This window comes from Aquarana catesbeiana, linkage group LG05 (assembly GCF_042186555.1).
Source record: "Aquarana catesbeiana isolate 2022-GZ linkage group LG05, ASM4218655v1, whole genome shotgun sequence".
Lineage (NCBI taxonomy): Eukaryota > Metazoa > Chordata > Amphibia > Anura > Ranidae > Aquarana > Aquarana catesbeiana.
The window spans coordinates 19,850,905-19,867,416 of record NC_133328.1 but is presented as its reverse complement, the minus strand read 5'-3'; the positions used below and the strand labels follow the sequence as shown (position 1 = coordinate 19,867,416).

The window sequence follows — 16,512 nt, the reverse complement described above, 5'->3', positions numbered from 1 at the left end:
TATGAAGGGGAACAGCTCCTGGATCAGTCCCAACGTTCATGGTGTAAATCCAGGAAGTGAACAGGCAGCAGCTTCAGCTGCCCACAGTTAAAATGGCTGCAGCCAGACTCAGCGGAGGGAGATTTCTGCAGCCTATATGGCAAGTACAGAATCACAGAATATATAAAATAATATGCAAAGTGGTTGGAGGGAAACTTCAGAATGGCAAAGATGTTTTTATTACAAATGATGTGAGCAGACTGCAGTTCATCTTTAATCTACTACACTATAAGGGCTTTCCCCCCTCTCTTTTCTTTTTTGGTGGAAAACAGGGTGGATATAAATCAAATTTTTTTTTTTAAATCTGATTTTATTGATTTTTTTTTTAATCAAATTTATTTTAATAAAATGCTTTTGGAGTAAAAAAAAAAAAAAAAAAAAAAGAAAAAAAAAAGCACTCTAAAGATAATGTATCTTAAATAGAAAACTATCTTAAGATCCATTTTTGCTCCAAAAGCATTTTATTAAAATAAATTTGATGAAAAAAAAACAGATTTTTTTGATTTTGATCAAATTTTAGTTTGTTAAGCATTAAGCATGCAATGGAGCTTAGTTCTGTAGCATGAGGCTGTATATTCTGCAATATCTACATTTTTGGTAAACTCATTCAATGAATCCAAGCTCTGCAAGCTGAGATAACATGCACTGCATTGATGCACTCACACAATTTTACAGTAACCGTGAGATCCCATTGTTTTGCAAATCTCAGTACAAACTGTATGATTGAATTGGTTCTAATATCGCTGTTATACTAACCTGACAGCTTATTATTCTAAATAGAAAACCTTCATTTTGTTTGCAAATATTAAAGATTCTAACTACCAGCAAGAATGAATCCTTACATTTAAAGGGCACCTGTCATTTCAGATCCATCATGGCGGCGCCTGTTAGCGGCATCCACTCACCCGCTGCCGCCACGTCCCTCACCTTGTTGTGTCACCGCCGCATCACCAGCCGTCCCATTAAAGTGAATGGAACTGTCGGTGAGTCAACAGCGGGTCAGAGGAGGAGCCAACAGCGGGTCAGAGGAAGAGCCAACAGCGGGTCAGAGGAAGAGCCAACAGCGGGTCAGAGGAAGAGCCAACAGCGGGTCAGAGGAAGAGCCAACAGCGGGTCAGAGGAAGAGCCAACAGCGGGTCAGAGGAAGAGCCAACAGCGGGTCAGAGGAAGAGCCAACAGCGGGTCAGAGGAAGAGCCAACAGCGGGTCAGAGGAAGAGCCAACAGCGGGTCAGAGGAAGAGCCAACAGCGGGTCAGAGGAAGAGTCAACAGCGGGTCAGAGGAAGAGCCAACAGCGGGTCAGAGGAAGAGCCAACAGCGGGTCAGAGGAAGAGCCAACAGCCGGTCAGAGGAAGAGCCAACAGCCGGTCAGAGGAAGAGCCAACAGCCGGTCAGAGGAAGAGCCAACAGCCGGTCAGAGGAAGAGCCAACAGCCGGTCAGAGGAGGAGCCAACAGCGGGGTCAGAGGAGGAGCCAACAGCGGGGTCAGAGGAGGAGCCAACAGCGGGGTCAGAGGAGGAGCCAACAGCGGGGTCAGAGGAGGAGCCAACAGCGGGGTCAGAGGAGGAGCCAACAGCGGGGTCAGAGGAGGAGCCAACAGCGGGGTCAGAGGAGGAGCCAACAGCGGGGTCAGAGGAGGAGCCAACAGCGGGGTCAGAGGAGGAGCCAACAGCGGGTCAGAGGAGGAGCCAACAGCAGGTCAGAGGAGGAGCCAACAGCGGGTCAGAGGAGGAGCCGCTGCAGGACAGAGATGACAGTTGCTCTTTAAAAATTATGATTTAAATCGACTTGATTTAAATCAAATTCACCCAGTTTGTAGATGCTTTAACTTTTGCCCGAAATTAGATTTTTTTTAAAAATTGGATATGTTTTATAGCAGAAAGTAGAAAATATTGTTTTTTTTTTATTTTATTTTTTTCAAAATTTGGGGTCTTTTTTCCGTTTATATCGAAAAAATAAAAAAAAATATGATTTAAATTGAGTTGATTTAAATCAAGCCTGGGGGAAAATATGAGCTTTACCAGAAACCCCTGGCCAGCTCCTCAGGATCCTTCGTTCCATGATCTACCACCACACCCCAGACCATAATCTATGGCCTGCCTTAGGGCCCTTTCACACTGGGGCGGGGGTGGCATTGGCGGTAAAACGCCGCTATTGCAAGCGGAGCTTTACCGTCGGTATTCGGCCGCTAGCGGGGGCTTTACCCCCCGCTAGCGGCCGAGAAAGGGTTAAAAACCACCACAAAGCGCCTCTGCAGAAGCGCTTTGCTGGCGGTATAGCTGCGCTGCCCCGTTGATTTCAATGGACAGGAGTGGGGAAGGAGCGGTGTACACATCGCTCCTTCCCCGCCCCGAAGATGCTGCTAGCAGGACTTTTTTTCCCGTCCTGCTAGTGCACCGCTCCAGTGTGAAAGCCCTCGGGGATTTCACACTGGAGAGACAGCAGCGACTGTTTTGGGTCGGTTTGCAGGCGCTATTATTAGCACAATAGCGCCTGCAAACCGCCCCAGTGTGAAAGGGCCCTTAGGTCGCTATGAGCATATTAGAGCCCTCCTGATTTCAACACCCTCAGTGTGTTGTGGAAGATTACTAATAAGGTACATTCTGTAGGTGTCTGCATACAGTTACATTAGCAGTTTATTAGCCTTATGTTCACTACCTTGTTCTCCTTGTACAAAGAGTCCAAGTGTAACGCGGCCCTCAGTTCATCTCTGCTACTGATGCTGTGCTGCGTGCGTGGCAGTTCTTCATCTAGAGCTGCGCGTGTCTTTTTCAGCCCCTATAGAAACAAAAATGACAAAATATATAACATCAGTAGACAACACAGGGAGGAAGAGACACGGTGGAATTTGTACACTTCAACAGAATTTCATGATATACCCAACTAATCTTAAAAATGTTCCCACTCCTAAAAACCTATTCGAACTAACCCATGTAAGAAATATTTTTTTTGTTTGTTAAATATATGTTTATTAAAGATGTGGCACAATGAAAAATGTATATGGACAGTAAATGATTTAGCAATCAATAAAAATATATAACGAATCCAAACTGATAAGATGACTGTATAATATCAATAAATATTAGAGGAAAGTGGGTGTGAATACAGTTCACCACAAATGCAAAGGTAAGTCATATATGAGTATAATATCCCACAACTAGAGGCCATCATTTTTATAATAAAGAGATAAAGAAAGAAGAAGAAGAAAAAAAAAAAAAAAAACGGGGAAGAAGTTCAGGAGGGAGTTTAGTAAAATGTTGTGGATCGAACTCGATCATCTGAAGAACCGTAATAACTGAGGCGAGTTCGAAAAAGTTTTTACAAGCATGCCACACTTTCCAAAATGTTGTCTATTTCTCATTGGCGGTAGCCAACACCTCTTTCATTCTCATGATGTCATTGAATTTAGTTACCCATTCTCTAATGTTGGGTGTAGGGGGGAGACCTTCAGTGACCAGGAATCAGAACTCGACCTGCCAAAATATACACAGTATCTCACAAAAGTGAGTACACCCCTCACATTTTTTGTAAATATTTTATTCTATCTTTTCCTGTGACAACACTGAAGAAATGACACTTTGCTACAATGTAAAGTAGTGAGTGTACAGCTTGTATAACAATGTAAATTTGCTGTCCCCTCAAAATAACTCAACACACAGCCATTAATGTCTAAACCGCTGGCAACAAAAGTGAGTACACCCCTAAGTGAAAATGTCCAAATTGGACTCAAAGTGTACATTTTTTGTGTGGCCACCATTATTTTCCAGCACTGCCTTAACCCTCTTGGACATGGAGTTCACCAGACTTTCACAGGTTACCACTGGAGTCCTCTTCCACTCCTCCATGATGACATCACAGAGCTGGTGGATATTAGAGACCTTGCGCTCCTCCACCTTCCGTTTGAGGATGTCCCACAGATGATCAATAGGGTTTAGGTCAGGAGACATACTTGGCCAGTCCATCACCTTTACCCTCAGCTTCTTTAGCAAGGCAGTGGTCATCTTGGAGGTGTGTTTGGGGTCGTTATCATGTTGGAATACTGCCCTGTGGTCCAGTCTCTGAAGGCAGGGGATCATGCTCTGCTTCAGTATGTCACAGTACATGTTGGCATTCATGGTTCCCTCAATGATCTGTAGCTCCCCAGTGCCGGCAGCACTCATGCAGCCCCAGACCATGACACTCCCACCACCATGCTTGACTGTAGGCAAGACACACTTGTCTTTGTACTCCTCACCTGGTTGCCCCCACACACGCTTGTCGCCATCTGAACCAAATAAGTTTATCTTGGTCTCATCAGACCACAGGACATGGTTCCAGTAATCCATGTCCTTAGTCTGCTTGTCTTCAGCAAACTGTTTGCGGGTTTCTTGTGCATCATCTTTAGAAGAGGCTTCCTTCTGGGACGACAGCCATGCAGTCCAATTTGATGCAGGGTGCGGCGTATGGTCTGGGCACTGACAGGCTGACCCCCCACCCCTTCAACCTCTGCAGCAATGCTGGCAGCACTCATACGTCTATTTCCCAAAGACAACCTCTGGATATGACGCTGAGGACGTGTACTCAACTTCTTTGGCCCACCATGGCGAGGCCTGTTCTGAGTGGAACCTGTCCTGTTAAACTGCTGTATGGTCTTGGCCACCGTGCTGCAGCTAGGTCAGTGATGGCAAATATGGCACCCCAGATGTTTTGGAACTATATTTCCCATGATGCTTAAGTACACTGCAGAGTGCATGAGCATCATGGGAAATGTAGTTCCAAAACACCTGGGGTGCCAAGGTTCACCACCCCTGGCCTAGGCCATCTCTATGTAGAGCAACAATTCTTTTTTTTCAGATCCTCAGAGAGTTCTTTGCCATGAGGTGCCATGTTGAACTTCCAGTGACCAGTATGAGAGAGTGAGAGCGATAACACCAAATTTAACACACCTGCTCCCCATTCACACCTGAGACCTTGTAACACTAATGAGTCACATGACACCGGGGAGGGAAAATGGCTAATTGGGTCCAATTTGGACATTTTCACTTAGGGGTGTACTCACTTTTGTTGCCAGTGGTTTAGACATTAATGGCTGTGTGTTGAGTTATTTTGAGGGGACAGCAGATTTACACTGTTATACAAGCTGTACACTCACTACTTTACATTGTAGAAAAGTGTCATTTCTTCAGTGTTGTCACATGAAAAGATAGAATAAAATATTTACAAAAATTTGAGGGGTGTACTTACTTTTGTGAGATACTGTATATATTTTCCTATTTTCAGCCTGCTCCTGCCCAGTCACGTCATCCCCTCTGTCAGCCAGCAGCGGCTGCAGGGGAGAGGAGGAAGCACCAAAACAGCTGGGACATCAGAGCCTATAGGTGACATCATCTCTCCAGGCTTTACCAGCCGTTGTCGGCGCTCTCTCCTTTCCCCTGCAGCCGCCAAAGTCTGACACAGGGGATCACCTGCAAGTACCGGAGAGCGAGCTGAAAAGAGGTAACCATATACATCTTTTTTACATAGGTTAGTCGGCATAGGTGTTTGGAGGGGGGATGTTTAAGACTGGTAAGATTTAGCCTGGAATTCTACTTTAATTCATGAAAAATAGGAAAGTACATACTACCAAAAGTATTAGGACGCCTGCCTTTACAAACACAAATGAAATTTAATGGCATCCCAGTCTTCCTCTGTAGGGTTCAGTATTGCAGCTATAACAGCTTCAACTCTCCTGGGAAGGCCGTCCACAAGGTTTAGGAGTGTGTCTATGGGAATGTTTGACCATTCTTCCAGGAGCACATTTGTGAGGTCAGGCACTGATGTTGGATGAGAAGGCCTGGCTCGCAGTCTCCGCTTGGTGTTCTATCGGGCTGGAGGTCAGGACTCTGTGCAGGCCAGTCAAGTTCCTCCACCCCAAACTCGCTCATCCATGTCTTTATGGACCTTGCTTTGTGCACTGGTCCAAATCATTTGGTGGAGGGGGGATTATGGTGTGGGGTTGTTTTTCAGGGGTTGGGCTTGGCCCCTTAGTTCCAGTGAAGGGAACTCTTAGGTGTCCTTTTATGAAAGTGTGGTAAAATACCGCTTTTCAGTTCTCAGGCATTCTCAGAGGAGATTGCTCTCCTCTGAGTGCCTGTTTATGAAAGTGTGTAGATCGCTTCTCATGTTGAGTTGAGGAGCGATCTACAAACGCCGGGAACTCCTGAGAACAGCTCCTCTCACTGTAATCTCGTGTGATATAGCGGGATTACAGTATGAGGAACCATAAAATACAAAAGTTTAACACAAATCAGCACACATTATTCCCCAACATATTAATAAAATAATAAAGATAAATTCCCCCTACACAATATACATTAACCTAATTATAAAAAAAACATTGTTTTTATCAATATTTAAAGATCATACATGTCCCTATTTAAATGTGAATGGTGTATAGTAAATGAATGTAATGCACATATGTAATGCAGCTATACACCATTCATATAAATGCAAAATACATTTATAATCATTAAAAAAATAATTTTAATAAAGTATACAAGTATAAATATTTATTAATAAATTAAAATAAAATATATTTCATTATAGATAAACATAAAAATTGATAAACTGGTGCGATGCGAGAACACTGCGAATCCACTGCGGGTTCCCGCATCGCACCGACTCGCATGTCAGTTCACACTGCCATATGCGAATCGCTGGGGAGTGTCAATACATTGTTAAGGACACCCCCAGATCAGCTTGCATATCGCACTGCGAACTGACAGTTCGGACATGAATCGGATCGCATATGTGTGAACACACATGCGATCCGATTCTGGTCCGAACAGAAAAAAGGGTCCTGTGCGTGTTTGCACCGAATGCGGTGCGATATCAGCCATACTATCTGTACAGCTGATATCGCACCGCACAGACATCGCATGTAATGTGAATGGCAGTGTGCTGCAAATAACATGCGATGCCTGTGCGATGTCCGGCATCGCACAAGTGTGAACTGGGCCTAAAAGTTAACACCCCTAAATCAGTTCGCATATCGCAGTGCGATCTGCAAACTCGGACAGTAATCGAATCGCATGGGTGTGAACACCCATGCAATCCGATTCTGCTGTGGACCAAAAAAAGGGTCCTGTAAGAGTTTTGTCCGAGTGCAATGCAAATTTAGCAATACTATCTGTATGGCTGAAATCGCATCGCACAGAGATCGGATGTGATTTTGCACTGCGGTGCGAATCACATCCGATCTCGGACACCGCAGCAGTGGGAACTGGCCCTAAATCATATTGCATTTGCACCAAAATGGTACAGGACCCTTTATTTGGTCCGCACTGGAATCGGATCGCATGGGTGTGAACACGCATGCGATCCGATTCCTGCACCATTACATAGTTCGCACTGCGATCTGTGAAATGATCTGGGGGTGTCATTAACTTTACATTGACACCCGCAGTGGTGCGCAGATGTCAATGTAGGTGCGATGTGAAAACCCGCACAGGAATCACGCTGGTTCACGCATCGCACAAGTGTGAACCCAGCCAGAGACGTGAACATCTAAAAAAAAAAATATATATATATATATATATATATATATATACACACACACTATCAATTCCTATCCTGCTGGTTTTGGGGTGTGTAATGGTGGGGAAGGTGTGCTCTGTCTGATGAAAGAAAGAAGTCAAAAGACTTCTTTCTTTCTCCAGAATATCAGCCAGTTTCAGGCTTCTCACTCTGATTCTCCACTTCTGAAATGGTGAATCAGAAAGTGAGAATTCTGTCACAGATCGCCAGTGAGGTGTGGAGATCGCACCTTCATAAACTGGCCGTTTCTGTGAATTCTCACTGTGCTGAGATAATCAGCGGAGAACATGTTCTCCGCTGATTATCTCAGTTTCATAAACTGGTAAAGCGCTGAGATCAGCGGTGAGACTCGGGATCGCCGCTGATCTCAGTTTCATAAAAGGACACCTTAAGGCGTCAGCATACCAAGACATTTTGGACAATTTCATGCTCCCAACTTTGTGGGAACAGTTTGGGGATGGCCCCTTCCTGTTCCAACATGACTGCGCACCAGTGCACAAAGCAAGGTCCATAAAGACATGGATGAGCGAGTTTGGGGTGGAGGAACTTGACTGGCCTGCACAGAGTCCTGACCTCAACACGATAGAACACCTTTAGGATGAATTATAGCGGAGACTGCGAGCCAGACCTTCCCGTCCAACATCAGTGCCTGACCTCACAAATTCGCTTCTGGAAGAATGGTCAAACATTCCCATAGACATTCTCCTAAACCTTGTAGACGGCCTTCCCAGAAGAGTTGAAGATGTTATAGCTGTAAAGGGCGGAGCCAACTCAATATTGAACCCTACGGACTAAGACTGGGATGCCATTAAAGTGAATATGCGTGTAAAGGCAGGTGTCCCAATACTTTTGGTATATAGTGTATATATCTATAGCACTGGAAAGAACAGACAGGTCCCCTTTACTAGTACGTGACTTTTGGATAGTAAGGGCAGCTCCTCTAATGAGCAGGAAATAGTCCCATGTGATTGGTTGGATTTTCGGCTCACAAGTGTAGTCAGCATGTAGACTGTGGCCATGGAATTGGAGCGCCAGCAAGGTCAGATTCTGGAAAGGACACAGGGCGGTCACATTGGGTGCCTTTTCCACGTCTGAACAGAAACAAGCAGTGTGTGGTGCCCTTCCCCCAATGTGCAATGGTTCCTTCCTAGTTTGCTACAGGACTCAGTAGTGACATAGGGGTCAGAGGAAGAAACCACAGTATGCAGCAGGGGGGACAGGCATTCAACACTCCTGGGAGTTTCAAAAGCCAAATAGCAGCTGTTCTCAGCCGGGGTTCCATGGGACTCTAGGGCTCCTCCGGAGGTTGCTGGGGGTTCCTTGATCTGTGGCTTATTGACCTCCCATTGGATGAAGCCTCCATTGTTTTGGAGCCAATGACACTTGGCATAGCCAGCTGCACGATATTCCGACCACCACTGTAAGGGGGGCATTTATTTCCCACTGACCTAAATTGAATTGCTTTAAGAAGGGGTCCTCAAAAATGATTTCAAGGTTTCCTCTGGGTAACAAATAACTCCATTTACCAGTACGGGGGCCTTTGATGGTGCTCACGGAGGCACACTAAGGGGTGGCACTGAGGTCACAGACTTCATCCCCAGTGCATGCCCCGTGTATTTTCAGCCCCAGGCCACACAGAGTCAGTGGCTGCTATGGTTCCGACAGCTGCTGGGCAACCCAGAGGGGAGGGGGTGGCGATGGCAAAAATGGCTGTCACAGGTGGCGCCCCCTCCAGTACAGCCCTAGTTATGTACAATGCAGGCTGCCACACAGCACAAACTGCATCCCATATTGAATCTATACAGGACGGAGGTCTGAGACTATTCTCTCTTATATGGGACGGCTGGCAACAGCAACTGCACAATTTCTTAAGGCATGCTGGGATATGACACTCCCCCCGAGGAGCGTCCCAGGGCATGCTGGGATTCGGGGGTCCCCCGAGGAGCGTCCCAGGGCATGCTGGGATTCGGAGCTCCCCCCCCGAGGAGCGTCCCAGGGCATGCTGGGATTCGGAGCTCCCCCCCCCCCCCCGAGGAGCGTCCCAGGGCATGCTGGGATTCGGGGCTCCCCCCCCCAAGGAGCGCCCAGGGCATGCTGGGATTCGGGGCTCCCCCGAGGAGCGTCCCAGGGCATGCTGGGATTCGGGGCTCCCCCGAGGAGCGTCCCAGGGCATGCTGGGATTCGGGGCTCCCCCGAGGAGCGTCCCAGGGCATGCTGGGATTCGGGGCTCCCCCGAGGAGCGTCCCAGGGCATGCTGGGATTTTGGGCTCCCCCGAGGAGCGTCCCAGGGCATGCTGGGATTCGGGGCTCCCCCGAGGAGTGTCCCAGGGCATGTTGGGATTCGGGGCTCCCCCGAGGAGTGTCCCAGGGCATGCTGGGATTTTGGGCTCCCCGAGAAGTGTCCCAGGGCATGCTGGGATTTTGGGGCTCCCCGAGAAGTGTCCCAGGGCATGCTGGGATTTTGGGGCTCCCTGAGAAGTGTCCTAGGGCATGCTGGGATTTGGGGCTCCCCCTGAGGAGTGTCCCTGGGCATGCTGGGATTTTGGGCTCCCCCAAGGAGTGTCCCAGGGCATGCTGGGATTCGGGGCTCCCCCGAGGAGCGTCCCAGGGCATGCTGGGATTTTGGGCTCCCCCGAGGAGCGTCCCAGGGCATGCTGGGATTCGGGGCTCCCCCGAGGAGCGTCCCAGGGCATGCTGGGATTCGGGGCTCCCCCGAGGAGCGTCCCAGGGCATGCTGGGATTCGGGGCTCCCCCCCGAGGAGCGTCCCAGGGCATGCTGGGATTCGGGGCTCCCCCCCGAGGAGCGTCCCAGGGCATGCTGGGATTCGGGGCTCCCCCGAGGAGCGTCCCAGGGCATGCTGGGATTTTGGGCTCCCCCGAGGAGTGTCCCAGGGCATGCTGGGATTCGGGGCTCCCCCGAGGAGTGTCCCAGGGCATGCTGGGATTCGGGGCTCCCCCGAGGAGTGTCCCAGGGCATGCTGGGATTTGGGGCTCCCCCCCCCCGAGGAGCGTCCCAGGGCATGCTGGGATTCGGGGCTCCCCCCCCCCGAGGAGCGTCCCAGGGCATGCTGGGATTCGGGGCTCCCCCCCGAGGAGCGTCCCAGGGCATGCTGGGATTCGGGGCTCCCCCCAGGAGCGTCCCAGGGCATGCTGGGATTCGGGGCTCCCCCCCAGGAGCGTCCCAGGGCATGCTGGGATTTTGGGCTCCCCCAAGGAGTGTCCCAGGGCATGCTGGGATTCGGGGCTCCCCCAAGGAGTGTCCCAGGGCATGCTGGGATTTTGGGCTCCCCCGAGGAGTGTCCCAGGGCATGCTGGGATTCGGGGCTACCCCCCCTGAGGAGCGTCCCAGGGCATGCTGGGATTTGGGCTCCCCCTGAGGAGCGTCCCAGGGCATGCTGGGATTTGGGGCTACCCCCCCCGAGGAGCGTCCCAGGGCATGCTGGGATTTGGGCTCCCCCTGAGGAATGTGTCCCAGGGCATGCTGGGATTCGGGGCTCCCCCTGAGGAGCGTCCCAGGGCATGCTGGGATTCGGGGCTACCCCCCCCGAGGAGCGTCCCAGGGCATGCTGGGATTTGGGCTCCCCCTGAGGAATGTGTCCCAGGGCATGCTGGGATTCGGGGCTCCCCCTGAGGAGCGTCCCAGGGCATGCTGGGATTTGGGGCTACCCCCCCCGAGGAGCGTCCCAGGGCATGCTGGGATTTGGGCTCCCCCTGAGGAATGTGTCCCAGGGCATGCTGGGATTCGGGGCTACCCCCCCCGAGGAGCGTCCCAGGGCATGCTGGGATTTGGGCTCCCCCTGAGGAATGTGTCCCAGGGCATGCTGGGATTCGGGGCTACCCCCCCCGAGGAGCGTCCCAGGGCATGCTGGGATTTGGGCTCCCCCTGAGGAATGTGTCCCAGGGCATGCTGGGATTCGGGGCTCTCCCGAGGAGCGTCCCAGGGCATGCTGGGATTTGGGGTTCCCCTGGGGAGTGTCCCAGGGCATGCTGGGATTTGGGGTTCCCCTGGGGAGTGTCCCAGGGCATGCTGGGATTTGGGCTCCCCCTGAGGAGCGTCCCAGGGCATGCTGGGATTCGGGGCTACCCCCCCCGAGGAGCGTCCCAGGGCATGCTGGGATTTGGGCTCCCCCTGAGGAATGTGTCCCAGGGCATGCTGGGATTCGGGGCTCCCCCTGAGGAGCGTCCCAGGGCATGCTGGGATTTGGGGCTACCCCCCCCGAGGAGCGTCCCAGGGCATGCTGGGATTTGGGCTCCCCCTGAGGAATGTGTCCCAGGGCATGCTGGGATTCGGGGCTACCCCCCCCGAGGAGCGTCCCAGGGCATGCTGGGATTTGGGCTCCCCCTGAGGAATGTGTCCCAGGGCATGCTGGGATTCGGGGCTACCCCCCCCGAGGAGCGTCCCAGGGCATGCTGGGATTTGGGCTCCCCCTGAGGAATGTGTCCCAGGGCATGCTGGGATTCGGGGCTCTCCCGAGGAGCGTCCCAGGGCATGCTGGGATTTGGGGTTCCCCTGGGGAGTGTCCCAGGGCATGCTGGGATTTGGGGTTCCCCTGGGGAGTGTCCCAGGGCATGCTGGGATTTGGGGTTCCCCTGGGGAGTGTCCCAGGGCATGCTGGGATGTGACAGTCATTGGTTGCTATAGGTGACTGTATATCCGGGGTGCTCTAATACGTCATACATGGTAATTAAGGATGAGCTCCGGCGTGTTCGCATGGCGCACGTGCCGAGCCCGCCAGGAAGTCGGCACGGCGCAGCGCTAATCACAGGCAGGGAGACATTTCCCGATCTCTGCAGCCGCACATCGGGAAATGTCTCACTGCTTGTGATTAGCGCTGCGCCGTGCCGACTTCCTGGCGGGCTCGGCACGTGCGCCATGCGAACACGCCGGAGCTCATCCCTAATGGTAATATACTGACGCGGAGGGCCCGGTACACGAGGACTGACACACACTCACTGGACCGTCACCTTCCTGCTGAGGAACTCTCTGATGAGGGAAGCCGTCACCTCCTCCGTCCGGGGGCTCATCTCTCTCTCAGGCCGTGTTTAGGCCCGGGTTACCAGGGCGTTCTGTTACCATGGAGACAGTCAGGCAGGATACCCGACGGCACCGTACGCCACGCATGCTCAGTCCTCTGCTCCGCATCCACGTGGTACAGCCCCGCCCTCCGTTCAAACGCTACACGGTGCCCGCCCCCCGTCCGAATTTCAGGCGCTGATTGGCTCCCTTTGCTGCCAACCACCACGTGCAGTGCTGGGAGGGGGATGGATGGTGGTGACCCCCAGAGCTTACTTCCTGAGAGCGGAGACACCCCTCCACCCTAATAGGAGCATTGAGGGGACCACTGAGCTGACACCCCCAACTTCTCCTGGTAGATGATGGGAAATACGTTCTAATAATATATAGTAATATTTTATAATAATGTACAGTACAATATGTATAATAATATATAATACTTTATAATGTATAACAATACTGTGTAATAATTAATAATACTTAAAACAGTATTTTATACAAATATATAATAATATTTTATAATAATATATAATAATGATTTATAATAATATACAGTATAGTATAATACTTCAAAATAATACTTTATAATGTATAATAATACTGTAAAATAATACATAATACTTTTTAAGAATATATAACAACAATGTGTGATAATATATAATAATACTTTATAATAATATATAATACTGTGTGTGGTAAATACTGTATATAATAATGCTTTATAATAATATGTAATAATACTTTAATATATATTAATACTTTATAACAATAATACAAAATAAAACTCTTTAAGAATATATAATACTACTGTGTAATAATATATAATACTTTATAACAAAATACAGTACAATAATACCCTATAATAATAAATAATAATACAGTACCGTATAATAATATATGATATGGCGGAATAATATATAATAATGTTTTTATAATAATATACAGTATAATAATGCGAGAGGGTTATAACCTCTGTCTGTTTTTTTTTTTTTCTTTCCACATCTATTTCCCATGGGGGAGATTTCCCTCTACTTCCTGTCCCATAATCAAAACAGGAAGTGAGAGGAAATCCCTGCAAAGTGAAAGAATCTCGGAGTGTCACCAGGACTAGTGTCCCCGTTGGAAGATCTCCTCTTCTATTCCTGCTCTGGTCACAATCCAAAATTTGGGGTTCTCCTTCACTTTCAGTGATAGCAGTCACCAGGACAAATAGAGAGGGCGAATCTCTCTTAACGGGGACACAGACAGCAATAAAAACTGACAGAGGGTCTAATCCCTCTCTGCTCTATCCAACACTATAAAAAAGTCCTGCCTGTAGTCATTATTTAATCCTTTTATGTCCAGCCCCGGTGTCCCTTTAACCGGTTCCCGACCGGCTCACGCAGATTTACAGCGGCACAACGGCTCTCCTGGGCGAAATCCCCTATATATATATATATATATATATATATATATATATATGGGTTTCTCTATAAGAGCCGCCAGAGGGCGCACACATCCCTGTCCTGTCAGAGGAGAGGAGACAGATCGTGTGTTCCTACTGTAAAGTAAATCTGTAAATTCTGTATATAATTGTATTCTATTTTGTATGTATTGCACACTGCCCTCACTGTTCACACGGCACCAATAATGTTTTCATTGCATGTTTGCATTCTTCTGAGTCCTGATTGGAATTAGCCTGCCTATGTTACGCCCCTTGTTATCATAAAGGTACAATTGTAATATTAATGTGATACCTACGTAATCCTGTGTATAAAAACCTTCAATTGCGTCATAATAAAGCAGAACAGTTATTTGGAAAGATGCGGAGTGTATCCTTTGTGTCTGTTCCCTACTGCAGTAGTTATTAATTTGGAACCACTAATCAATATGAGGATAGGAGTTGCCTATCTATGAATTTCCAAGTCACTACAAAGTAGGAACAACGATCTGTCTCCTCTCCTAGTCAGTCCCCTCCCCCTCACAGTTAGAACACACCCAGGGAACACACAGTTAACCCCTTGATCGCTCTCTAGTGTTAACCCCTTCCCTGCCAGTGACACTTACACAGTAATCAGTGCATATTTTTAGCTCTGATCGCTGTATAAATGTCACTGGTCCCAAAAAAAAAGTGTCAGATCTGTCCGTCGTAATACCGCTAAAAATCGCAGATCACCGCCATTACTAGTAAAAAAAAATAAGTAATAATAAAAATGCCATAAATCTTTCCCATAGTTTGCGGACGCTGTAACTTTTGCGTAAACCAATCAATACACACTTATTGGGATTTTTTTTTTTACCAAAAATATGTAGAAGAATACATATCGGCCTAAAGTGATGAAGAAATTAGGTTTTTTTTTTTTACATTTTTTTGGGGATATTTATTATAGCAAAGAGTAAAAAATATAGTTTTTTTTTTTTTTTCAAAATTGTCAGTCTTTTTTTCTTTATAGCGCAAAAAAACCCCAAAAAACGCAGAGGTGATCAAATACCACCAAAAGAAAGCTCCATTTGTGGGGGAAAAAAAGGACAAAAATTGTACCAAAAATATGTAGAAGAATATATATCGGCCTAAACTGATGAAGACATTTTTTTTTTTTTTAAACAATTTTGTGGATATTTATTATAGTAAAAAGTAGGGGGCGTGACCGGATGTGAGCAAGGCAGGGCGTGTTTCCCAAGCAGCTCCACATCTCTCCTGCACAACTATCCATTTTTAGGAGCTTGCCCGCTTTTCGGTACCGGCGGTACCAGACCCTATAGCAGCCCTCCTGGGCATGAAATAGGGGGCATCCAAATCTGGGCATCAGTCGCCGAGGAGCCAGCGCCAGACCCGCTCCACGCGAGGCCCAGAAGCAGGCTCCGCCTCCGCCATCTCCTCACTCAACGAAGAGCGCCAGGAAGATGGCAAACGCGGCTGCAGCACCTGATTCTGGCTCTGGAAGTTCCCCGTCTGGCTCTCCTGAGCAAGGAGAATGCTCAATGTGCCATCACCTGAGCCATTCCTGGAAGCGATCGATGCCAGCAAGGCAGCGGTGGTGGTGGTGAGCATTGATCACTTAACCACTGAGTCACACCTCCCAACATTTTGAGATGGGAATGAGGAACACCTAACTAGCAAACATATGTAGACATAGAACACGCCCCATGCCACACCCCCTTAAAGGAGAATTACCCCCCAAAAAAAGGTTTATCAAATCTACAAGTGCTTTTTTTTACCACTACTATTCCTTTATATTGGTTTTTAAAATTTACAAATGCAGCAATTTAGAAATCAGATGAAAGGCTTAGCTCTGGAAAACACTTTTTGAAAGATAAAAAGTGCATTTATATACAACTATATGGATCAGACCAAAATGAGGGACAAATGAGAAGGAATGAGGGACAGAGGAACATTGCTCCTAATCAGGGACAGTCCCTCGAAATCAGGGACAGTTGGGAGCAATGACTGAGTGGACACTAATTCGGCATGATCTGGATAAGATAAGAGGCAGACTCACAGTAGTTTACAAACAATAGGGTAATATGGCGCACTCAGGATATGGCTGTATACTACTGGCAACAAGGGGGCGGGCTGGGCGATCAAACTGGGCAATAAAATGAGTCCATACAGTATCTGTCAATATGTCCATGTGAGGAGAATAATTTGCTGTCTTTTAAGAGGCTGCCAGTTCAAAAGTTAGAAGAGACTCTCTGGAACATAGTAAAAGACAAAGAACAGAGCCCCAACAGTGTCACCATTCCACAAGCGTGCGCAATTTCAAGGCGTGACATGTTAGGTATCTATTTACTCGGCGTAACATCTTCTTTCACATTATACAAAAAAATTGGGCTAACTTTACTGTCTAGTTTTTTTTTAATCCATGAAAGTGTTTTTTTTTCCACAAACAATTGCGTTTGAAAGACCGCTGCGCGAATACCGTGTGA

At 48.2% G+C, this 16,512-nt stretch overlaps 1 protein-coding gene across 1 annotated transcript in view; it reads right to left on the bottom strand.

Moving 5' to 3' along the window:
* MINDY4 (MINDY lysine 48 deubiquitinase 4) overlaps positions 1 to 12,756 on the bottom strand; it is a gene marked incomplete in the record, with an annotated part of 55,368 nt that extends 42,612 nt beyond the window's left edge. The window contains 2 exon segments of the mRNA XM_073629499.1: positions 2,697 to 2,816; positions 12,558 to 12,756. Of these exon segments, the coding sequence (XP_073485600.1) occupies positions 2,697 to 2,816; positions 12,558 to 12,617 (180 nt within the window).
* Positions 12,757 to 16,512: the final 3,756 nt, after the last annotated feature.